General features: G+C 41.6%; 1 protein-coding gene and 1 long non-coding RNA gene across 2 annotated transcripts in view; one reads left to right on the top strand and one right to left on the bottom strand.

The window, feature by feature from the left end:
- Positions 1-1,512: 1,512 nt before the first annotated feature.
- LOC139828626 (uncharacterized) lies at positions 1,513-3,420 on the bottom strand. The gene is made up of 2 exons (XR_011740473.1): positions 3,207-3,420; positions 1,513-1,763 (listed from the first exon to the last, which is right to left on the bottom strand). It is a non-coding gene; the product is annotated as an uncharacterized lncRNA (long non-coding RNA).
- Positions 2,650-24,998, top strand: part of PXYLP1 (2-phosphoxylose phosphatase 1) — a 48,478-nt gene continuing 26,129 nt past the window's right edge. The window contains exons 1-2 of the mRNA XM_065845081.2: positions 2,650-2,750; positions 16,444-16,575. Of these exons, the coding sequence (XP_065701153.1) occupies positions 16,497-16,575 (79 nt within the window). The 5' untranslated portion in view covers positions 2,650-2,750; positions 16,444-16,496. The remainder of the gene's footprint in view (positions 2,751-16,443; positions 16,576-24,998) is intronic.

Consider the following 24,998-nt stretch of genomic DNA (forward strand, 5'->3'; position numbering starts at 1 on the left):
AGCAGTTTCTTTAAATACTTAAAAGCAGTAGGACTGAGGCACAAAGCATCTCAGGCAGTAATTAGCAAACTGAAAACAGTGCTTGCAAAGAATGGCATATTGTCACAAGTGACCTTTTGCTAGATAGAGTAAGGACTCTCTAAAGCATTCAGGCATGTAGCTGAGAAATCTGGCCAAAGTCAAACAATGGAACTGAAAGAATGATTCAGGTGGCTGAAACTCTTGTGTTCCTAAAAGAAGAAAAAAACACACTAACCCACAAATGTGTAGGGCCTGAAACTGTTACGGTGAAGTAACCATAGAAATGAAATACCGTATTCAAATATTACCTTGTATAAAATATTATCATAGTTCTAACGTACAATATCTCAGAAGTGCCTGAAATCCTCCTTAATGAGCCAAACTGACTGCAAACTTGTCTGTAGAGCAGTGACTTGCCTCTCTCTCCACTCACTCATGCTCAGGTACTTGTACTCCATTGCTGCCACAGCCTTCAAGAGCAGGAGCTGGGGTCTAGCTGGTATTTGGGGTAAGGTTTTCGGGCTTACTTCCTGATTCTCATTTCTTGCAGAACTGTTGACTAACCAGAAATTTGAATTATTTTATGCTGTGAAATGTAATTGGTGTGTACTTTGTGTGTTAGAATTTGTCTGCTGGACAGCCCTGAACCAACCCATACCTTCTCCCAAGAATCTCTGATTCAGAAACTCTGGCAAACAGAAGAATGCATTGTTGTTGTGACTCAGTGGCTAGAAATGGAGAGATTAAAATAAACACCTAACAGATGAAATATATGTAATTCTCAAAAAAAAAAAAAAAAAAGTAGGATAAGACCAGGAGCTCAGAAATCTAGGTAAACCATAGCACTAGAACTGTCCTCCCTGGGTGACAGGGCTGTGTTTCACCATCATCTGTCCTCTAAAATGCAGATTGCCAGTTTACTTCTTGGGATGGAGGTCAGAGGGACGCTACAGTGTTTTGACCACATGTAACTGTAGATTGTCTCAGTAGCAGCTGGTGGATGTTTGTGAGCATGCTTAGAGCTTTAGCATCTGCACATGCTCAGGCCTACTGTTTGGTTAATGCAACAAGATTTTTGTTAGTTCATAGCTGACTCACTCTACAGTAAGGACACCCCTCCAATACTTGCTGGAAGAGCAAATTCTGATGATACAAAGTAGTGCTAGCACTATAAGAAGGCCATTGGATTTGTAATGGTGTGTGTAGGAGAAGGATCCAATTGACAAAAATATCAAGTGAGGTGATGTGGTGAGATTCTGCATAACTCCAAGTCTTCTCCAAAGACAGGTGTTGCAGTTGCTCTGCCCTGCAAGTATTCTGTTGGTCTCCACTAATTTCATCTTTCAAATCTGCAGAGAAATTTTGAGGCTACTAACAAGTTTTGAGTACATAGTCTTTTGTATTATAAATATCACGCCTTTATCTCTAACAAAGTTGATTTCTTTTGTTGCATGGACAACTTTATTCTCCAAAGCAAAAACATTCTATGAAGAAAATGAAATCCTTTTATTACACGGAGAACAGATTGACGGTTCTTGAATCCCAAATCCTTTGTGAATTGCGCTTTGTTCTGGATGCAGGTGGAACGTAACTGCCCTGGCAAGCATTTACTATCATGGTATGGTTTGTCAAGAGCAGCAGTCGATAAAGGCTCCAGTCTTCTGATTGGCAGCTGGATGATTGTTTTCCATGCTGCTCTGTGGTCCGTTGGTTAAAACTAGATTAATTCCTACTTCTTATCCCTAAAGGAGAGAAGATGGAGAACCTGAGCACGTTTACAGGTGAAATCATACCAGTCAGGCAAAAGTACCAGTCTAACTAGAAAAACATACCCAACCATTTTACTGGGTATGTTGGCTCTGTGGCTGGGCAGTATCAAAGCAAGCAAATTTGGCTTCATGCTGCTATTTACAGGGCAGTGACCACCGGTCACCGTGACCAGAGAGTAGAGGCCATGCAGAGAAGTTGCTTTGCTGGTAGAGCAGCATGACAACACAGTTAGAAGCTGGCAGAAGTATCCAGCTTCTATGAGGGGAAAGGCTGATGAGCTGAGAGCTTCTTTGTTGGCAACAAATCCTGGCGAATGATTTGCAAGTTATGAAATGACTTCACTTGCACCAGCTATACAAAGGAATATGATTATTTTATCGTTTTAAAATTGAAATTTGTAGAATTCGTCTTTGGCAAGGACTTGAAATTGACATCTTTTACAAAGGGCTATGACGACTTCCAGCTGTACTTCCCAGTATATGTGGGGAACTGCTGGCCGCTCACTCCAAGGCTGGAAGGAGCAGGAAGGTGAAAAGGGGGACTCTGGTGTGGGGAACTCGGACACGATGCCCACTGTTGGTGACGGAGTCTCTCGCTGGTCTCCCACAACTGCGGTTAGGAAAGCAGCGGTCGGCAGAGGGTGAACCCGCCCGGGGACCGCATGTGCCGCGGGCAGCGGCGAGCTCGCTCTGCCCCCGCTCCCCACGCCCGGCTGCGGGAGGGGGAAGCCGGGCAGCCCGTCCCGTCCCGCGGAGGGGCAGCCGAGGGCGGGGAGCAGCGGCGCGGGCCGGGCCGGGAGCAGCACCGCCCCGCGGGGCGGCAGTTACGGCCGGGCGGGGCGGCCGCTCGGGGGCGGTGCTGGCGGGACTCGGGCTCTCGGCGGGCTGCCGAGCCGGAGCCGTGGCGTGGCGGCGGGCAGTGGCCCCGGCGCGGCGGAGGCGCTGAGCGCGGCAGGGCAGGTAAGGGGGTGCGGCGGGCGGGGGTATCCCCCCTGCCGGGCAGGCAGGAGGGCGCTCTGTTTGCGCTGCCGGGGAGCGCTCGGGCTGGTGCCCCAGCGCGACCCGGCTGGATCCGCGGCGCTTCCCTCCCCCCGTTAAATACTCGGCGGCTCCGGCGGGCGGTCGCTGTCGACGCCTGGGGAGGGACGGGGTGCGGCCCGGGCGTTTACGGCGCGGCGGGAGAGGCTGTTTCGAAGGCCGGGAAAGGTCCGTGCGCTCCCGCCTGCCCGGCGCACCGGGGAGACCCGGGGCAGCGGCGGTCTCGGCCGCGTTGGCTGAGGCGGCCCGGCGGGCGGGGGCTTCGGCGGGCGGCGAGCTGCCCCCGCACCCGGCCTGGCCGCTCCGTGAGGCCTCGGCGGGAGGAACTTCACCTGTAGGATGGTACCCGCGGGCACACACCCGGGGCTTGGTACTCACGGGCTTGCTCCGGTGTGCGTGAGCGGTCCGTGCAGTCCGGCGTGGGGGCGGGGGTGCACGCATAGTGCACGGCGAGAGCCCCAAATGGGCTCTTCAGTCCCTCAGAGCCTCTGTGGTGACAGACGTGGTGTTTACCAGCCTTGGCTGGCAGATAGAACAGCGCTGTTGCGGAGCTGCTCTGCTTCTCCACTGGACTGACACTTTGTCATCTATTGTTGGCTGATACACTGTGACTGGAGTGGAGTAACTTACTTGAATTGCTCTTTTTTTTTTTTTTTTTTTTTAATGTCTGTTATCCTTGGTGTAGCTGATAGCAGTCCCTTTCATTGTATATACTTTAACCTGAATATTTTTAGAGCCTTGAACAGACTTCTTAGTGTATTTCGGCATGGCAGGTTCCTGAAGAATAATGCTGAACCTTTTGATGAGCACGGACTTTTCATTGGAAGTGTGTTCTGACATGGAGGTTGTCATGGCCTTCATGCAGAATGTTGCACTTAAAAATATTACAATATGTGAAAGTATTTTAAAAAAATATATATATACACTGGGATGTAAGGGATTAAACAATGTATTTGTAATACTGTAACCTGAATTTCTGGACAGATCACTTTACGTAAAGGCTGGGACAATGGAAATGACAGGGTTGGAAGAGTGTGTGTGATGACCTTATAAGCCTTTATTTTGTCTGACACTGTAGTCTGAGATGAGCATCTGGTTCAGACCTTAAATTTTCTCTTTTACAAATTTTACAAATGTAGTTTCATGTTGATGAAAAGACTACAGATTAAGTGGCTCTATCCTTGACTAACTGCAAAAGCTGTCACATATAATAAGTTATTGTGCCAGTATTACAATAGTAATGGGATATTAAATGAACACATTTTGGCAGTAAGTAGCTGTAATACTTATGCCCTGTTTTGACGTCTGTGGAAGGAGGATTAGTTCAGACAGAATTTGTAGTGGGAGGGTGTAAGTGGGATGAAAGCAAAAGCTGCTTAATTTTAATCTTCTGAAAAAGGTAACTAAAAGTAGCGCACATGGTTAAAACACATATGCTCCTCTCTCTAATGGCTTTTAATTGTAGTCTCTTAAATATTTTATGTAAACTCAGTAGTGCTGAAACATGAATTTTTATAAGATTCGATACATATGAGCTCCCTGTTCTGCAAAAAACCCCAAAATATTGAGGAATAGCAGGGCCTCATGTGAAGGTCTGACAACAACAGAGCTATAAAGCTGCATTGGTGTAACTGCCCACTGTGTCTGTACCTGTGAATTCACACAGAGGTGCACCTCTGCTTAGACTTCAGGCATTTAGTGATATTGTTTCACTTTCATAGTGGTGAACTTGCTTTCCTCTGTCAGCCTTCATTTGTCTTTTGGGCTTTTATTTGGTTTAAAAAGTGGACATCTTGAAATTAATGCACGCAAAAGGCAATGCTTCAGGGTGTGCAAAAGTACTCTTCCCCATGAAATTTGCTTTCTGCAGTGGTTTTACAATAGAGTGTAGATTTTTACATATTTATCTTCCCTCACAACCTCCTTAGACGAAAGAAACATTAAGCATCCTGTGAGGTTTCTTATGTAGGTCTTTGTTCATTTTCAAAATCTCATAGGAGACCTTTGAAACTAAACTTTGGTTGAATTTTACTGGGTGCCTTTTCTGCTGAAGTTGCAGATTATATTTTTAATTTATTTATTTGTTTATTTATTTATTTTTGTTGTAAAAGGCTTGTATCTTAAGTGTATTTGTGTTTTATTGCCTGAAAGATGAATTAATGTGGTCCTAAGTTTGGCTTTTATCTGGATTTATGGTCAGTTCTAGTTGCATATTCTCTTCCTCTTCCTAAGGTTTTTATTCTCTTTTAACTAATGAAAAAACATTGGCAATTAGTATGCAAAAAACCACAATGAGATATCTATTGCTCACAAACATACATCAAATGAATGTAGGAATTAAATGTTAAGCCACCTACTAATGTATGCTTTATGATTTAGATGGGATTAGATTGATGGTTTATGATGGATGCTACAGAGAAGGTGGTGCTTCCTTAACTGTTGGAGCGGGTGGAGTCTTCAAGTCTGCCTCTACCAAAAAACAGTGAGGGTTTCTCTCAAGGAGTATTGGAAAATGCATGTGAAACATGCAGCTGTTGCTTGAAGTTTTGAAGGGATTATTTGGTGATGGAAGTATGGGATGATTAAAGAAGATGGAGTTTGTTGTAGGTAATACAAGAATGTTTTGGGAGTTACTGGTAGATGCACGAGATAGTTACTGAGAAGATACATGACAAGACAGGATGGCAGCTCAGCTGGGCTGGCAAGCACTTGACTGGCACACACAAGGGCTGCCAGACAGCAGCCTCAAGAGTGAGGAAAGATTTGCATAAAAAGAACCTCAGGGGTCCAGGTGCTGGACAAACAGGGTGGTTTGGGTCAGGACTGTTCCTGCAGGGAGTCGCATCTGGGGAGTGTTTGAATGTAGCCTGGGATCTTGGCTCGCTGGAAGAGGGAGTCAGTAAGCGACCTGTGCCTTGATTCACATTCAGAAGGTTGTATTTAAAAATACTCTAGCTTGAGTGGCAAATTATATATAAAAATGAAAACTTAAATTGTGTAGCAAAAGGGGAAGAAATGCCAAATGCCTGAGAGGAGATTAAATGTAGATTTCATGCAAGACTTCTACTTGCATGGGATTTAGTGCTGTGGTAATTTTACTGAAATTGTGTTAAAATATTGCAGTACTGATAAAAAGATTGTACTTTAAAATAAGTTTGTTTTTTTTTTCTTTGAAATGCTTTCTAGAATTCTTTCCATAGTGAATGCAGGCCAATACATGGTATAAATTACACAGAAGTAGAAATAGTAATGGAAACAGTTGATTGTAAAGCTACATATAGGATGCTGATGACTGAGGGCTTATGTAGCAGCTCTCCAGAAAGATACTTGAAATGTACAGATCATGACATGCTTCATGTTTTGTTAACAGCAGGCTGCACTTTGGTAAAACCCAAACGGACTCCCCTTAAGCAGCGTTTGGCTTTGCAAACCATTTAGGGTAGAATGTTTTAGAAATGTTATTGTCTAAAAATTGTAGTGGAGGATACATGAGCCTTGACTTATATCCGCACAGGAGCATGTGAGCTTTGTCCATGCGACTCCCTTTGTGGCGTTGGGTTTAGGTTAGAACTCAAAATTAATGTTCTTGTTTGTCTTGAAAGTGTGAGGTGGTCTCTGGTTACAGCTGGATGAGACATGTTCTTGCTCAGTGAAGAAATAAAAGAGTGGGAAGGTGTACTGTGAGAATCAGTGTTTATGGTTCTTTTTTAAGAAATCTGATAATGTCATTTTACTGTGTTCAGAAAATGCCTGAATCATAAATGTAATGGTTCATCATAAGCAACAAAAAAGACCAATTTTATCTTTGTGCAAGATGATAATAGGAACATTTGCCAGGAATGCTACAAAGGTGGATGTTAAGTCTGTGATTATGCACTAAGTGGTTCTGATCACAGGCAAAGGATTCAGAGCTAGATTTTTGTAACGATTAGAGAGGTAAACTTGGCATTGAAAAGCTAGATAGCAGTCCTATTTCTTAAAAAGAACTGATGTTTGGAAGCTGAAACAATTAGCTTGTTTGTGCCACATGGCAAAGACTTTGTCGGAAACGCTGTTTGGAAATACTAGTCAGTGACTGTTTTCCAGCTGTTTCATCCAGAGTTTCTACAGCCACCTGAAACTTTTCATGTACCAAGAATGAAGTCAGTCTCCCACGGAAAGTTTTCATATGATTCATGGCTTCCCTTGTAAAAATAAGAAAATTAAACACCGTAACTTTTTCTCAATGTCTGCTATGATAAATTCCACAATTACTTACACAGTGGAAGATACTGTACTTCGTTTTCCTAATGCTGATAGTCTTTGGTGGTAAAAAGGGAGGTGTTGTGAATACCTGGTTTGGTCTAGTCTTAATGATGACTTTGAGAGGACAAAGCAAAGCTGACACTGGATATTGTACTTTGCCATATTTTTAATGCTTTGTTCATCTTCCTCACATCTATGGTTATGATGTGGGTTCACGGATTGCCCTTGAAGCAGAGGTCTGACCACAGGCTTGCCTTTCTGTCTGTGAAGACTTTTGGGTACCCTCATGAGGAGCTCCTGTGGGGCCAATAAGTTGTGAAAACAACTTTGTGGAACTAAGCAACAAAAATGTGGGCAATGGGCCTGTCAAATGAAGCATTAGGACATCATGTGTAATGCCAGCACTGGTTGCCTAAACACATTTTTATTTTTCCTTTCGAAGAAATAACTCTCCTGCTTGCACCTTCATGTTCAGGTTGTCTCAAGCTGTAGCATGGTGTGTTTCCAGAGGTGACCTTGTGCTGCTGCTGGGAGGGCCGAGGGAAGAAGCAGACATGTCCTTCTGCCAGCACCACGGTAGTGTCCCTGCTCTGCTGCCTGTGTTAGTCCCCATTCAGCTCTGCAGAGCCGGGACAGTTGGCAGCTGTACGGAGTGTCATGGGGGAGAAAGGGTGGCAGAAAATGTTGACTGTCTGCTAATGCATCTGTGTAATCACTATTCTGGGGTTAGATTGCAGGAAGATGACAAAATTGCTGAATAAAGTCTGTTTAGGGTTTTTTTTTTTTTAATTCAGTGTGACCTGCCAGCTGTGCTTGCTGCAATGGGTAACAGTATAACCTGTGGAAAGAAACAAAAGCCTTCCCTTTGGAAGACAGGACGCAGAAGTGTGTATCTAACCTGTGATTTGGAATCCCTGTGATTGTATAGAAGTGGTTGATTACGGAAGAGTTGGGTGACCTGGCAGATGATGGCAGAATGGAACAAATCTCATAGCTGGGCCATAGGAGAAAAAGTATTTGAGGATGAGGGTCAAAATATAGCTGGAGTACAAGGATAAAATAGAAATATAATCAGTAATGAAATAAATGTCAGCCCAACCATCCCTCTTGTACGAATGCTTCTAACATCAGGTTGTTGCACTGCCATTTTTCACATGTGTAACTTGGTAAAATGGTGCTTAACTTCATAGAAAGCTCTCAGTAATGCCCAAATCACCTGAAAACGTAGCATTTTACATCTGGTAAGCAGAAGGCGTAGCTAGCTGATGCTTACAGGTGGAATAATGGGTGAGTTGCTGGGGAACTCAGTGCATTCAGATTCTGGCAGTTTTCCAGAGGGTGAGGGATAAAGGACCGGCTGAGCAGGGGATGCAAGATGGGATGGTGAATAGGCTGAAGAGACTGGAGTAATTAAGTCAGCAAGCTCTTAACAGCTTGACTGGAATCTCCCCAGGTCCATTCAATTTGAATACTGTGAGCAAATCAAAGTGTGTGAACCCCTGAGAGCTGTGGGTGTGTGTCCTTTCAGCATTAGAATACATACATGTGCAGGCAGGTTATAAACAGACCCAGGATAAGATCATCTGGAATTAAAAGAACAAAGACAGATTTAGGAGCTCAGATCCTATTCTCAAATCCATCTAACCTGAGTGGAAGGGCAGACATGCAGAGGAGAATGTTGTCCTTCATACTAACATAATCTCAAACGCTGAATAGGATACATTTGACCTGGTGTGGGAAAATAAACATTTTCCTACGGTTGTGAGCTTCTTCACTGATGTCTTTATTGAATGTGGCTTCACTGGTTGATGGCAAATAGCTTTGAGGGCATCTCCACAATGTTTGTGTTCAAAGTTAGTGCCAGAAGAAGGTGTTTGCAGCAGAATGCAGCCCCCGACACTGGGACAGAGGGAGCAGATGCCTGTTCAGAGGCATGTTCTAGGCTCTGTATTGGAAATGCACGCAGAGGGGAGTGTTACAGTAGGAGAGGGAGTTCCTCAAATAATTAAAACTGTAAAAAGTAATAACAATTCAAGCACATGAACTGCTTTGCCTTTGTGTGCTTTTTGGAGCTGTGATGTTATCTGATCAGCCACTGGCTGTGATCTGTCTGTGATTAGGATCTATGCTGATGCAATTACAAGCAGATGGCATAGCGTTTTAAAATTGTAAGTTTAAAATAATTACATTCTGGTGCTGTTTTTTAAGAATTATTTAATTGTCTGTACGTTCTGGAATGGTTTTGCTGCCAATTAACATTCAGTTCTGGCCTGGAGCCATCAAAATCATAAGGTTTCTTTCAAGTTTCGTAATAATGTTATAAAAGAGTTGCTCAGTTTCCTTTAGGAAGTAAAAGCACTTCCTTGTTTTTGTTTTTACTTTTCTCTGCAGTTCAGGAATGTGTGTGACCCATCATTGCCACAGGGAAAGGAGTAGAAATAAGGTGACATTCCTGAAGTGGATGATGAAGAGTTGGGCTTGTGACAGATTTTCCTATATATTAAAATTTTGTTTCCACAGGGCCTGCAAAATGATGTTATATTACATTAACTACAACATTAATGCATTAAACATAACTTGAATATAGATGTCTCTACATGACTGTGTTTATTTCCTGATTTTAAGAGTTTCATAGACTTGTAGGTTCCAATTTAGATAACAGAAATGCATTCTAGAGGATGTGGACTGAGAAAAATCAAATGTAAACCTGAACTATGTAAAAACTTGTTCTGCTTGCATCTCTTGGCTGCTGATCTCTGAAAGAAGGTAATTCATAATGGGGATTTGAGCAGGACAGAATTGAAAAGCTGGAAACTGTCCTTTGAAGGATGTAAGCTGAAGAATGTTTTCCCAGAATTTCCAGTGTAAAACTGTATGACAGTCCTGCTCAAACCTGAAAGCTGGATAAGAGAATGTTTAAAAGGTTCACTGTGTTATCTGCTTGCACACCTTGAGATTGAAAAGCTAAGATCTCCAAGTCAAGTGGACCTTTTGTTGTGAGAACAGCAGATTATCTTCAAGGTGCAGTGACATTTCAGTGTGGCTAATGACCTCTTCATCACTTCTGGATGCTAAGTAACTCTTCACCTTTACTTATTAAATCCAGCATTAAATTTGCTGCACAGTGAAAATAATGAGTGCCATAGAGAGGGACAAAATTGTTTGAGGAAGAACTCAGTTTGATCCCCTGGCTTTAATGGAGAGCTTGTGTTGGCTGCTTTGACAGATTGGGCAATACCGCTGTGCCATTTTCAGTAGCTTTTGCACATCTCAAGACCAGCTGTGCCACTACGAGGATTTTGGAACTGAGTAGATAAAGAAGAAACTTGGAATAGGCAAAGAGAGAAATTTCGATGTAGATATTTTAATGTTCCAAATACCAAAATATATTAAACTTGGGCAACTTAGCTGTGTTGTTTGGTGTGGTTTGCTGTTGTGTGTGTGTATATTTTTTTAAAAATTTTTTTTTTAATTTTTAAAAAACAGATACTTACTGCTAAAATGTTAAGTAATTTGAAAATAAAAATATCTTATAAGTAGCTATTCATTTTTACATATCAAGATGTAGCTATGCTCTGTTGGATAGCTGCTGCTTCCTGCTGTTTCCATGCATGATTACTGTGGAGTGGTACATGTTGCCTTTTTACCATGGCTTTCCTTACCTTCACGTACTCTTTTTTATGAGGCTGCTGACCTGTTTGTACTTTCAGTCAAGTTCTGTGTTTCCTGTGGTTGCTGACTTCCAGGTTAAGTCATGGGCTGGGTTAACATGAGTGACATTACGAGCAGGTTTTATTTAATTTTTTCAGTGATGAGCTGGTTTTCGTTTTTCAGAAATGCAATTTTTTACGCCAAGTGATGTGACCTATTTCTCATAAAAGCTTTTCTAAAAAAAATGGAATGCTTTTTTCTTTCTGATGGGAAAATGAAGACTTATGATTAACAATATCATAGATGCCAGCTTTGTTACTTGGTGATGCTATGCAAAATGTAACTGTGGTGTTGCAGGAATCATATGTCCAGTTTAAATTGCTGACACTACAGTCACCTGCAGGGGTTTTGTGAGGGTGCTGACTGGAGAATTGGTTCTGCTGAGTGTTCCCGTTTCCTCTCTGTTCTGCTACTGCCCTTAGATCTTTGTAGTGATGGTTCATTTGGTCATCACCACAAGATCCCAGCCACTCTTTTTCATTCCTGCAGGCAAAAAAAGCAAATCCTTTGAAGCACCAAAGAAAAGATTTGGCAGGCGCCTCTTGGTGACATGACTATTTTCTGCAATTTTCAATTCAAGAGTATGAAGTTCTTCAGCTGTGGGACAATGTTGAGGTGCTGGACTTGTGGGTTAATGTTGAGGTGCTGGACTTGTGGGTTTTAGTAGATGAAGAATGTACTACCTGGTAGGCTACTACCAAAGGACCGGGGAATAATTGATGGAGCATCATGAGTTAAAATGAAAGTAAAGGCAGAAGTCTTAATTATAATTGTATCGGGAGCCATCACCTTCATTTCAGATGTCTTCAAAACAGGTTTTGTCAGAAAATAAGCCTGCAGATGTAGATGAAAGATAAAAGGTGGATCAAGAAGCAATTACAGTTAAACTCTCCTGCAGTATAGAGACATCAGACTAGTAAGTGGGTCCTTGTGTTCTTCCATGGCGTTTTCTAAAAGTATGTGTGAGTGTTACTCCAAATCAACCTTATGTTGCCTGTAGGCTTTTTACTTTACCTCCTAGGTTCTATAAGATTGCTACGAAATACCGCTCTATCTCTCTTGGGCATATAGTTAGGTACAGACTTAATGCCACTTTCCTTTTACAACAAAGTCACCATTTCTCTTCGCTGTTTCTTTGTGACCACTTTTACTCACTTATATTTCAGTAGACAATGTCATTTTGATGTACCACATCAGATAAATACAGTCATTTTATTGAGGCAGACTTTGAAAAGTACTATTGATTATTTATGGAGACATGCTATTTTAATCAAGTAAATTCATTTAAGCTGTCGTGGTGAGTCAGTGTAACAGTGTGCTTCTGCTTCATGCTAGATCCAGGTTTGTATTCTAGATGGATACAGGTGGCTTAGAGGATCTAACAGTATCAGACAGCTGGCACACAAGTTTAGCAGCAGTGGTTTAGTGTCGTGTCTGCCCTCTCAGGCGCTTTGAAAGCATTCACGGCAAGTTATTTTTAGGATCTGACTTAAAATAATCAAAAGAAATATCTTAGCTACTCAACCCTGCAAAAAATATCTTTATATTTTGCCCACGAGGCAGGGCTGCCAGGGGAGGTTCCACGTGCAGCACCAGCCAGCACTTCCCAACTAGTTCTGAACAAAAAGCAGGTTAGTCACGCCAGCTGCTCTGCTGGGAGCTGTGTGCTCAGGCTGGGCTCTTTGCAGACGTGCTGCTCTCCCAGCATTTCTAGGTAGCTACTAATTTTTGTGGTTAAATGGCCTAAAACAGATAATGTGACTTGACCAAATTTTCGACTTGGCTAGTAGTCTCCTGACTCCCTGGCCTTGCTGTCAGTCGTAAGACTATTTTGACACTTGTGCGAGCGTGCAAGAGCCAAGCACCTTCCACCAGTGTGTGCAGGCACTGTCTGGTGAGATCAGGTCAGAGCTGAGGGTGCTCTTAATGCTGTGAGGCATTCTGGCGTGTTTTGATGAGTTGAGACTTTTGGATCATGTTTAAAAGAAAAAGATAAATTCTGTGGGTAGGTAGGTATGCTGCAAAAGAGCCTTTTAATTACATGCATTTTGATAGAGGATGCTTTATTAATGACTATCCTTCAGAGTATCTAGACTGGTTATGTGTGTCACGCTTGTAATTAGTGTTGCCAAAATAAATTTGGGGTTTTGTAGGTCATCTTTGTGATGTTCTGCATTCATAGAATCATTTAGGTTGGAAAGGATCTTTAAGATGATCAAGTTTAACCATTAATCTAACACTGTCAAGTCCACTATTAAACCATGTCCCTCAGTGCCACATCTACACGTATTTTAAACCCCTCCAGGGATGGTGACTCCACCACTTCCCCGGGCAGCCTGTTCCAATGCCTGACAACCCTTTCTGTGAAGAAATTTTTCCTAATATCCGATCTAAACCTCCCCTGGTACAATCTGGGGTTGTTTTGGTCTTGAGCACAAGACTTCTCAGGGATGAGCATAAATCGCTGCGTTCCTGGCACATGTCAGAAACTGCTACCAGAACGCTGCTGCTCTCAGCACTGAGTTCCACCTCTTCTGCAGCGATGTGGTGCTTACTCACCTTTACAAGCAATAACTACGTAAACTATTTACTTATCTCCAAAGCAAAGGACTCAGGCCCCTGTGTGGAGACGAGCAAGGCGGTGATATCGGTTGCTGATAGAACTGACCTTGGAGCGCTGAGCCCTTGCAGCGTGGCGATGGTGAGGCCAGGCCCTGACCCGAACTCTGCCCTGTGCCCAGAGCAAACGGACAAGATCAGCGTACTCTACATGTCACGTTGCAGCAGATGCTCTGTGACGCCACAGCTTCTTGCTATGTGGTAGTATATTCTGAAGACCCCAAATGTGTTCTGCTGGGTGGTTTGTTTTTTGATCTGTCTACATATAAAAATAGTTTTGTGAGGAGATAAGGTTGGTTAACTTTGTATTCTCCCAAGCTCGGTTTTATCATTTTTAGCTTAGCAATGCTCACTTCAGTGAGTGCTAACGCTCCTCCTTGCACTCCCTTGGCTGCGTACGTGCTGACCCAGTGCGGCTTTGCCTGGGAGCAGCTGCTGTGCCAGCCCAGGGGAGCAGCGGCTGCCGCGCTCCCTCGGCCACACATTCACCGGGTTCCCGCAGCTTGGTATCGAGTAAGAGCTGATGAGAAATTGCATTTACAGGGTCTTATCCAACAGCTACTCAACAGGGCTGTTCCTATCCCTCATAAGCTGTAACACAGCAACTTTGAATTTGTTAGCAGGTCAAAGTATATTTAAAAGAATAGTCTTCCCATGTGGTTTATAATTAATTGAATATTGCATTTAAAACAAAATGTTTTAAAACTTCTGATCTTGCAATTAAGGTTTAAAACTCATTAAGCTTTTTCTCTAAAACATTTTGTTAATATGAGGTGTGTATGCTGTCTTCTTTTCTAATCTTGTAATCTTTCCTTTTTTGTGGCAACTTTTTTAATGCAGCAACAATATTAATGAGGGTAGTCTGTGCACAAGACCTCTTATTCCTGAGAGCTTTTTAATAGATTTTACCTCATCCTCCCTGCTAAGTCTAATTTTACTTTTTCCTGTGGTTCCCCTTCTGTTCTTCCATCTGTTTGGTTTAACTGCTTTATTATCTCCCAGTGTCTTGTATACACTAATCCTTATACCTTCTACCCTTCAAAGCTTTGTTTAGTTTCAGTGGTTCAGTTTAGTTTAGTTTCAACATACCTTTCAATAAGATGTTTCAGAATGAACGATGATTTTTGTGAAACAGACTGTTAAAATAATTCCTTCTGCCTCGTGTCTCTTTCTCTAAAATAAAACAAAACCAATAAAACCCAAACCAAACACACACACAAACGAAAAAAACCCCTCAAATGCAAAACCAACAAAAAAACCACCAAACACAAAAAACCCAACAAAAAACCCCAAACCAAATCAAACCAAAAAAAACCAAACCCCATAACCTTTATTTTTATTACTGCTTGCACATGTCGTTTGTGGTTCTCTTGGCATTTTGGAAAAATACTGTAATGGCTCTAGTTTCTTGTGTCTCAGAATCTCTAGTTCTTTCCATTTTCCCATAGTTTCCAAAAGCTGTAAAGGTAGTTATCCAAGTAAAATGAGATGGGAAGACCTCAGTCCTGCAAAATGTACATGCATAATACATTTTACTTGCTGCAAGCCCCGCTGTCTCCGTTTCTGGAGCATCACGGCTTACTCTGTGGGTCCCATTGCTTCGTGCTGTGGAGGTCACCTCGGGCCAGCTCCTTGATCCCACAACTCTTCTTAAGACTAACCACAATACATGAAATAAGTTCAGTGATTCATGAGACATTTTCAAATACTGATGACAAAACGAATTAGGGAAAAAAAAAAAATCTGAATTTTGTGATTGTGATTTTACATGGTTTATTAGTACTCAGAGATTAACATCTTGCTAAGATGCTTAGTTTTTGGAATGCAGAAGTGTTTTGATAAACAAATACACATTAATTATATATGTATGTTAGCCTTGAAGACAGGAAAGAAGCAAGAGAGATCTTTCCTTGAGCAAATAAGTGCCAGCACAAAAAGAAACAGTGGTGGGGGAAAGAAGTTATTTTCTGTCAACGTGTTTGAATGCGCCATCATAAACAGAGCTCAGTTCAAAGGATCTGGGAATGTCAGAAGATTTGTTTCAAGGCTGACCAGTTTCCTGCAACATGCTGTCGGTGCTGGGAAAAGGGATCGCTTGCATATAAGAACGGCTGGTTGTTAAAAAAAAATAAGTGTGTGTGAGAACATCTCCCATCCCTTATATAGAGCCATTTTCCAGTGGAAAATGGGCATCTGTGACAACAGGGCACCTCAGCAAATTTGGTGCACTTTTGGATGTCATTTTGCAAGGAAAAGTGTGGTTTTTACTAATGGTGCATGCTTCTTGTGTGGGTATTTTCAGGAGAGGGTTGTGGTTTATTTTTGGTCTTTATCTTTTGCAATGAGTTATTTGAGTTTTGAAGTTTTATTAAATACTATTAACTTGAAATATATTGTTCTGGTCTTCATCACAGTAGTTGTTTAAAAATATTGTTACACAGAATTATCCCAGGTGTTAATCTTAAATCAATATACTTTTCCATTTTCTGCGTAGTGGTGTTGGTAATTTTTCCTACGGTTTATTCTCTTAAACAAGAGTTGTGAACTTTGTATCAGTGAAAGGGCAACCAGTTGAGAAACTATTTTTTAACCTATATTTAAAAGTGTGTGTGTATGTGAACCTTTTTAACACCTTATGGCATTTTTTTTTTGCTAGGGATAATTTACCAAACTGTTTTTGAGAGCCCCTAAATAATATTTGTGTTGTGATTTGCTTTGCACAGGGGCAAGAGACTTTTGTTAAAGAACTGTTGACCATGTTATAACACGAGCATTAACCCTTTGTTAGCAGGAGAAAATGTAATTTTATGGGAAATGGCCTTATTTTTTTTTTTAATTAGAAAGTTCGGTCTTGTGGAAATGTAGTTAATCTCATAACACAGGTGAAGAGAACTTATCGATACCATTGTTGCCAATTTGAATTGCCCGTATTTGCCTTTAAGAAATAACTTGACAGTGTCAAAAGAATATTTGAATTTTCTTTCCTATGGATGATGCTTCAACATCTGAAATATATTTGCCAATGTTTTGTTGTTTGCAGGAACCATTGATATATGAAGATGAAACCATGAAGAGAAAGCAGAACGAATAATAATGCTTTTCCGAAACCGCTTTCTGTTCTTGCTGGCTTTGGCAGCCTTATTAGCCTTTTTGAGCCTCAGTCTACAATTCTGTAAGTGTCTCCCTCTTTTGTTTTCTATATGTAGTGGTCTATATGTGTGTTTTAAAATAGCCATGCTTACATGTTTTCGAAGCATTCTTTCTGTGTTGTGTTTTCTTTTTTTTTTTTTTCCAAAAATAGGACAATAAATGTAAGAATAAAATGTTTTATGTGTCATAGAGACTTTTTCAAATCAGACTATCTCAGAAAAAAATCTTGATTTAGTAGTGCAATTAAGTAATTGAATGTGATTGAATCTTTCCATGGAAGTAGACAAAACACATTTGAGTAAGAACTGCTGCAATTCCTATTTTACGTGGCATGAGGACATGATTGAGAAGACTGCTGTGAAAAGGTTGAGCATTGGAACGTCTTATTTGTACCCTCACATTAGGAAACTTTAAAAAGTTCAATTGGCTCATCACACTTGGCTGGTTTGTTTTAGAAAAGATAAATTCTGCTGTGCTTCCAGTCAGTTAATCGTGGGTCAGTCCAGAGGCCAGTTACGTACTGATGGCAAAGGCAGAGGGGTGTGCTGAGCACAGGTCAGTGTGTGCTGCCACGTAAACCTGGTGCCATATGGCTGCTTATCGCCTCCGTCGTGAATGTAAAGTGGTGTTCAGTGTAAACAGAATATGTACTAATGTACTATGTAAGTAGTTGCTGTTAGAAGGCAAGGAAAAATGCATATCTGTAGTACAGGATAACAATCTTTGTACAGAAAAGGTGGGAGACTACAGGAAAGGGAAAGAAGCTTTGTGGTTTTGTGTTGTTATTTTTTGTATGTTTAAACTTGTCTGCATGTAACACAGGGACCTGTGGCTCTGAATTGCGTTTTTTCAGCCTCCTATGGGTACATGCCAGTGGGTCTGTTTCTTTTTGTCCTGGTAATTTTTTGCTCAAGGAAAGATCCGTCTTGCTTCTTTCCTGTTTTTGAGAATGAAAGGGCTTACGTATACATACAACTAATGTGTATTTGTTTATCGTTTGGCCCGTTAGGCTCTTTATGGCTCTGCCCCTGATGTTATATGATTGGTTTTGAATTGTGTATAGGGTGAATGTCCTAGAAGAACTTCAGCTGAAATATGAAATGGAATTGTTGACAAAAATGAACTTTATAGAGATGAGGAGGTGGGCATATAGGAGAGTGAATCACATTTCATCAAAGGAGGAAGTTATTTTCCACTTAATTATAAGATAACATTTGTGCAAGAGGAATTCCAGGAGACAGAGATGTTTGAGGGAAGCTTTAAAAAGCACTTAAGCTCCAGCAGGCAGCCGTCATGAAGCTTAGTGTCAATACCAAAATACATATAGAAATTTTTACCAAATAAGAACTGCAATAGAGACCAGCAGAAACCAAGTATTTGAAGACATACAGGTAACCTGATATTTTAACTTCTACCAGCTTCAGCTTATAGAGAGATTAGTTCAGACTGGGAAAAATACCTCCAAAGCAAACACCAAACTCTCTTCTTCTATCACCACATACAACTATTATGGAAACAAGCTGGACTCTGGAGAATTCAAAAACCAAACTGAAGTCTTAAAGCCAAACCCAGTATTTCTGCTCCAACTGTAAAACAATCCACTACCTGCAAAATTATGTTAGAGTCTGCAAGTGTTTGATGAGCTGCTGTCAAATTAAACATAGCTGTAAATTTTTGATCTTCTCCAAATTATAGTTCCTGACTAGTTCAACATTTGTTATTTGTATTCTGTTGCTATGTTGAGGGTCCTTCCTTGCACTGAATCTTCTCCTTTTAACACAAGATGTGGTTCAGAGGCATGCACCCCTCGCAATTTGATTCTCACTGTTGCACTAAGTGCTAGTAATGTAGTCTTTATTTCATGTATAAAGCTTTTTTTCTGAAAACACTATGCTTCTTTTCTTTTTATTCAGACTGTAAAATTTGGTTTCCAAATTTTGGTCCCTTCTGGGCTGCGTGGAGAAATAATTTGGTCATACTGCTCTATAATAATCAAATACTGTGTTCAGTTTTGGGCCCCTCATGACAGGAAAGACATTAAGGTGCTGGAGAGTGTTCAGAGAAGGGCAATGAAGCTGGTGAGGGGCCTGGAGCACAAGCATGATGAGGAGCAGCTGAGGCAACTGGGGCTGTTTAATGGGGAGAAAAGGAGGCTGAGGGGAGACCTTATCACTGTCCACAACTACTTGAAAGGAGGTTGTAGCATGGAGGGTGTTGGTCTCTTCTCCCACGTATCAAGTGAGAGGATGAGAGGAGGTGGCCTCAAGTTCTCCACGGGAGGTTCAGATTGGATATTAGGAAAAGTTTCCTCCTGGAAAGGGTTGTCAGGCATTGGACCAGGCTGCCCAGGGAAGTGGTGTCACCATCCCTGGAGGATGGTATAGATGTGGCACTTAGCGACGTGGTTTACTGGTGGACTTGGCAGTGCCAGGATAACAGTTGGAGTTGACGATCTTAAAGGTCCTTTCCAAGCTAAATGATTCTATGATTCTGTAGTTTATGACAGATTATGGAATGGAAATAAGAGTTTATACATTTAGACTCAGGAAAATGCCCAAGCCATTGATTTTTTTTGTTTTATTTTGTTTTGTTGGTTTGTTTTGTTTGAAGGGAGTTACATCCTGAAGCATTTGGAGTGGAAATTGATGTTTTATGCTGTTGTGAGATTGTGATTCTCTGTTAGCAAGCAGCACTCGGCTTTGTGGAGGAGGGCTGGTCATTTTAAAAGATATTACTGCTTTTCTAAGAAGTGAATGTGGAAAATGTCTCTTCTGCGCGAAATTTGTTCAGATAGTAAATGCATAATGGTACAAGAGGTACACATCTTCCTTTTTTAAACTTCTGCTTTAGGGCAGAGCGTCACTCCTATAAATGCTTTATATGTTATCCTGTCTTGTCCTTACATGAAACCGTGGTGTTTTGAAGCCAGACTTGTGAGTTGTAGCTGACTCTGAAGCAAAGGGAGTAGTGGAGGGCAAGTTCAGCTGGATTTCCATAGGTTCTAATTCAATATTACAGACAGCCTGACAGGTTTGCAGTCTGGCCCATGTTGAGCTGTGAGGGTTCAGGAATTGCTTGCAGCAGTTCACTGCCCAGTCGAGCAGAAGTTGGTGCTGCTTTCCTTTAACTGACTGTGGCATGAAGGGTCTGGCACTACTCTTTGAGCAGCGATTCCTGCAGCTGTGCTGAAGTGGAGGTGATGGGTGTCATGTCAGCAGCCCTAATGTAGGCCTGCCCTTCCTTGTAAGACAAACTGCCAAGGCAATTGTGTCGGAGCTAACAGTTGTCACATCTTGGGTTTAAGCATAAGGAGGGAAACGCTGAGAGAAACAACCAGTATTAGAGCTCGGATCTTCAGTATTGGTAGGTTGGGGGTGGACCCAGACAACTGTGTCCTGTTTTGATGTTTGTTCTTGGTTTCTTTGTCTTCTATTGTGGTTTCCAAGTTTCGATCAAAACTAGTCTGCTTTCCTGTGTTGCTTTTTCACTCCAAGGCTAGTGCTTTACATGGGTACTAATGCTGCTTAACCTACGGGGTAAATAATTGAGAAAGTATCCCCCAAATCTCTTTTGCCAGCAAACAACAGCTCTGAGCACTGAAAGTGTTGTACCCACCAGCTGCAGTGTGTGGACTGGTCCTGGCGCAGAGGCTGCCCCTGCCCTGCCGCTGCGGGGCCGCAGTACCAGGGGGACAGGAGGCAGCTCTGCGGAGCGGTTGGTTCACACTTGTCAAACATTGTGTTGCTGGATCAAATGCCAGCTGAATTGTTCTAATTCTCTTATCCTGAGAACAGAGACGTGTAAGCAGACGTGTACTTTGCCAAACAGTTGGAGAACGGACTTTCTTTTTTAACTGTAATAGTCCTTCTTCAAGGTGATGTAGTTGCTGTGGATCCCATATGACACCTTCCTTCCTGCTGCCAGCGTCCTCTGTCACGTAAGTTTTAGGCAATGGAGGACTTGACCCGTTCTACTCTTTATGCCCTTGCACAGGAGCCAAAGGCCCAGGGCCTGAGCACGATCTTTTCACATGCTGCTTCCCACAGCATCAGGGGCCAGGCTTGGTGGCCTGGGGGGCTCGCTGGCTCCTTTGTATTCCACTTGGAGCAGCAGGGAAGGCAGCTTTCTCCTAGAAGTCCTGCTGTTTTCAAGCTATAGGTATTTATTTACACAAATGATGCCTCAGGTTCTGTTTCTGAACATACCTGGTGGAAGAAAGGAGAATGAGATTTGAGCTCTAGTAAGTTTAAAAACCTATTCATAGTTTTGCCAGGGTTGTTTACCATTTCTAGTGGGCACATAGAAGACTTTTATGAAGAAGTTTATACTTCATGAAAACATAGAATTCTTCATGGTTCTAGGCATCTTTTATATAACCGTATGGCCTGGACTTTGAAGCAAAAGAATGGGAGCCAGATGTATTGCTCAGATTCATTTTGACTATTAGTAAATTGTACAGTGTGAAACCTGGACCAGATCAGCAATAGAGGGAAACTCTCTTGAATGGCAAATGCCTCTGAATTTTGTACATGTTTTCATTTTAAATCATATAGAAAAATGACAGTGTTAAAACTTAAAACTCAAAAAATGTTCCACTGCTGGCTGAAAGCATACTGTGATGTCTCTGCTGGATAATTATAGCAATGAGAGTTTTTGTTTGGGAAACCCATTGGACAGAGTGACTGACTGGATGACTTCCAAACTAAATGCGACTGGCAGCTTGAAGTTTTATTGGGAATTGTCATTGTTTCCCTCTGGTTTTATGTTTTGGGCCAGATCTACAGAAAGCACTGGAGAAGTATTTTCCTTGTAGTGTTTAACACTCCACGCATGTTTTTATTTTTCCTCTCATTCTCTGTTTATGTAAATGATCACGGTTCTAAAATGATTTAAAACTTCATTACTAAAGGCAAAAGAAGAACTGGTTTTGATAGACTTTTCAGTTAGACTGGTCTAAGATGGAATTACGTTGTTTTTCTCTTAGAAGACTTCAGTGTTATGCTTTGTCAGAAAAACTGCAGAATGGAAAAATGACCTGGGCTATTAGATTGTGGGCTGTATTTTTGTCTCTGTAAATATTATCTGTCATGCTGTTGACTAAAACCGGGCAGTTTACTTCCATACAGAGTGAGTGCAAGTTGGGATACTTTATTCTTTTCTGCCAGAGGAAAAGGTTGCAGTGGTTGAGGTGTTTCTTCCTACTCTGTGCTGTGTGAAATGCCCAGAGCACTGCAAAAGGATTGTAAATGCATCACTTGGGGGAATTCCTATAGCACAGAGAGCGAGGATGGTAGCACAGTGAGATTCAAGTGTGTTGTAAGGGATGTGTCAGAATCTGGCTTTGGTCCTGCAGCCTCACACTGCAGAGAAAACACATAATTTAGGACCCTGTCAATGTTAATTACATTGCTTAGCCCTCGGGTCAGCTTAGGAACAAGAGGTTGAAACTGTGCCTGAAGAGTTGCTTTCTTTTTTCCCCTTCAGACTGGTGTAGTACAGTAGAACCCAGTTACTAGGCAAGCACAGACCTTCCAGTACATTAGAACATCTGTGACTGACTGCGGAAGCCTGGAAGTGGCTCTCCTCAGCATGTTCCAACTATTTATCTTTGAATTACCTTCAATAAACCAAACTGAAAGGAAATTTAAAAGCTAGCTGTTAAGATGCCATAAGTAATCCCTGTAAAGTTTACTTGACAATGACTGTGCGGTTTGATTTTTTAATTGCATGCATGTAAATACATTTTTTACAACGAAGTAAATACCTTTGTTTTACTTTGTGGTGTTATTGTTGTTTGTTTATTTTTTATTTTTGTTTTCATTTACTGAAAACCTAAGGAAAGTAACAGTCGACAGAGAAGGACTATAACTATAGTGGGAAAACATTTCTTTTGTGTGGCTGTTCAGGAGCAACACTGAAAGGTTTGGGGCTTAGCTCACAGGATCACAGAATGTCAGGGATTGGAAGGGACCTCGAAAGATCATCCAGTCCAACCCCCCTGCTGGAGCAGGAACTCAAAGCAGATGAGGTTACACAGGAATGTGTCCAGGTGGGTTTTGAATGTCTCCAGAGAAGGAGACTCCACAACCCCCCTGGGCAGCCTGGTCCAGTGTCTGTCACCCTCATTGAGAAGTTTCTTCTCAAATTTAAGTGGAACTTCTTGTGTTCCAGTTTGAACCCACTACCCCTTGTCTTGCCATTGGCTGTCACCGAGAAGAGCCTGGCTCCATCCTTGTGACACTCACCCTTTTTATATATTTGTAAATGTTAATAAGGTCACCCCTCAGTCTCCTTTTCTCCAAACTAAAGAGCCCCAGCTCCCTCAGCCTTTCCTCACACGGGAGATGCTCCACTCCCTTAATCATCTTTGTGTCTCTGCGCTGGACTCTCTCCAGCAGTTCCCTGTCCTTCTGGAACTGAGGGGCCCAGAACTGGACACAATATTCCAGGTGCAGTCTCACCAGGGCAGAGTAGAGGGGGAGGAGAACCTCTCTCAACCTTCTCACCGCTGCTGTGAGAGCACAGGGGGTGCTGGGCTGCTCTGGGGGGAGGCTCACGGGGAGCGTGTCCCAGTGCCAAACGCTCAGCAGGGACTGGCAGGTGTGAACAGAAGTGGAGGCCGAGGGCGTTGCAGCATCCAGTTCAGCCTTTCTTGTGCAAAGCAGGATGTGCTTCCTCAACATATGTGGAGCTGTAGCTGTGGCACCACAGAGCTACCAATGTCCCGCTTCTTCATCCCAAAGCAGAACAGGGTGTGAGCTGCAGCCGCAGCCCCTTGCCCAGACACTGCCAGTGGGATGCTGAGAAGAGCTGGGATATGAGAAGTCTGTGGAAAAAATGGATGAGTTGGATTTTTCTAGAATTTAATTTCTGAAAGAGTAGGGGAGAAGTCCCCAGGTTATTCGGTAAAAAGATAATATAAGCTTCTGGCTGTTTCTGGACAGAAAATGTATCTTTACCATCTCTCTAAAGTGAATTCCTCACCATCTCTTAGTCCTCCTTACCAACAAACAATAACTACTTATATTTTACATTATAAGAATATATTTTTTTCAGTGGAAGAAAAAAAACCAGAGCTGCATTTTGCTGATTTATACAGCTAACTATATTTAAAAAGCCATGACTTTAGATGAATTCGGTTTTGTCATGTGTTACGAGCATACCAAATTAAAAGGAGACCAGATAGCTCCCTTCCTGAATTTTGCCTTCAAGCTCATAAGCATGGCATATTTTCCACTAATGAGAAGTCTCTCTGGGTTTTTTGGAAGTACTAATTTAATCTGAATTTAAGATTAAAGGGAGAAACAACCCATAAATAATATATTCAAGGCTGTGAACACTTTAGTAGTGGGTGAAGAAAACTCACTGTAAATATTCAGATTTTTGTTAAAGATGCTTTTTGTGTTGTAATTGGAGATTTAAATAACTTTTTTTTTTGTGATTTTCAAAAGTGGTGGTATAATGTACCAGTCCAGAAATTATCCCTTGAAGAGGAAGGAGACATGATGAATACTTGAGAATGATATTATAGGACACTCTTATTTTCTTCTACAAAAATAAAGCAGCAATTTTAAAATATCTGCTTTAAATATAGGTCAAGTTGCTTCATACAGGATTTGCCCAGTAGAAGATACTTGGCAGGCTACAGAACTTTATACATCTTCTTTAAATATATATTTTGGTTTTATCTATGATGATTAATTGAACCATGAGCTGTTAAAATATACAGTTGAAGGTTACTGTAAATAAAGCCTCATACTTCTCAAAAACTAACAACAAGTTGTTAGTTAGGCTTCTGCAAATCCTTAATACAGTGTTGAGTTAAATCCTAGAGGGAAGATACAAGACTGGGAAATAATAAGCATTTTAACATAATTTATCTCAAAATCCAACTGAAATCTTGGTCCTAATACATGCAAGAAAGTTTGGGAGTGTTCAAATTAGTGCTTCAGTCTTTTAATAATTGTGGTAATGCATATTGCAAGTATTTTAAACACGTGAAAGTGTCAATGGCCTTTTGTAGGGACAGTCTTGTGGGTATGTACCTGTCCTTAATTGTTTGAGTTTTGAACGGATAGTAAACGGCAAAGAAAAACAAATATTCTCAGTAGGTGAAAAAATGATATGCTTATAGTAATCAATGTTTCTGACAGTATTTATGTAGACTAATGCATTGATTTTAATTCTCTCTCTGTATATTTAACCTGGGAGTGAACTCTGGTTTGTTGCTCATAGTTAAGCTACTTTTAGAATACCTGTGCTGTAGTTAAGCCTTCCTGTTTTGGTTTGCTGCCAGATGATGCCTTGTATGTAGTTGTGTGTTATTTAAACAAATTTAACCTACTTTTCTTTCAAGGACGTGCGTAATACCTTTGTCTTTCTACGTACCATGGAATCCTGCTATCTTGAGATACTTGGGTTTATAATCAGAAAAGTAAATGAGGG

This window comes from Patagioenas fasciata, chromosome 9 (assembly GCF_037038585.1).
Source record: "Patagioenas fasciata isolate bPatFas1 chromosome 9, bPatFas1.hap1, whole genome shotgun sequence".
In the NCBI taxonomy this organism is placed as follows: domain Eukaryota; kingdom Metazoa; phylum Chordata; class Aves; order Columbiformes; family Columbidae; genus Patagioenas; species Patagioenas fasciata.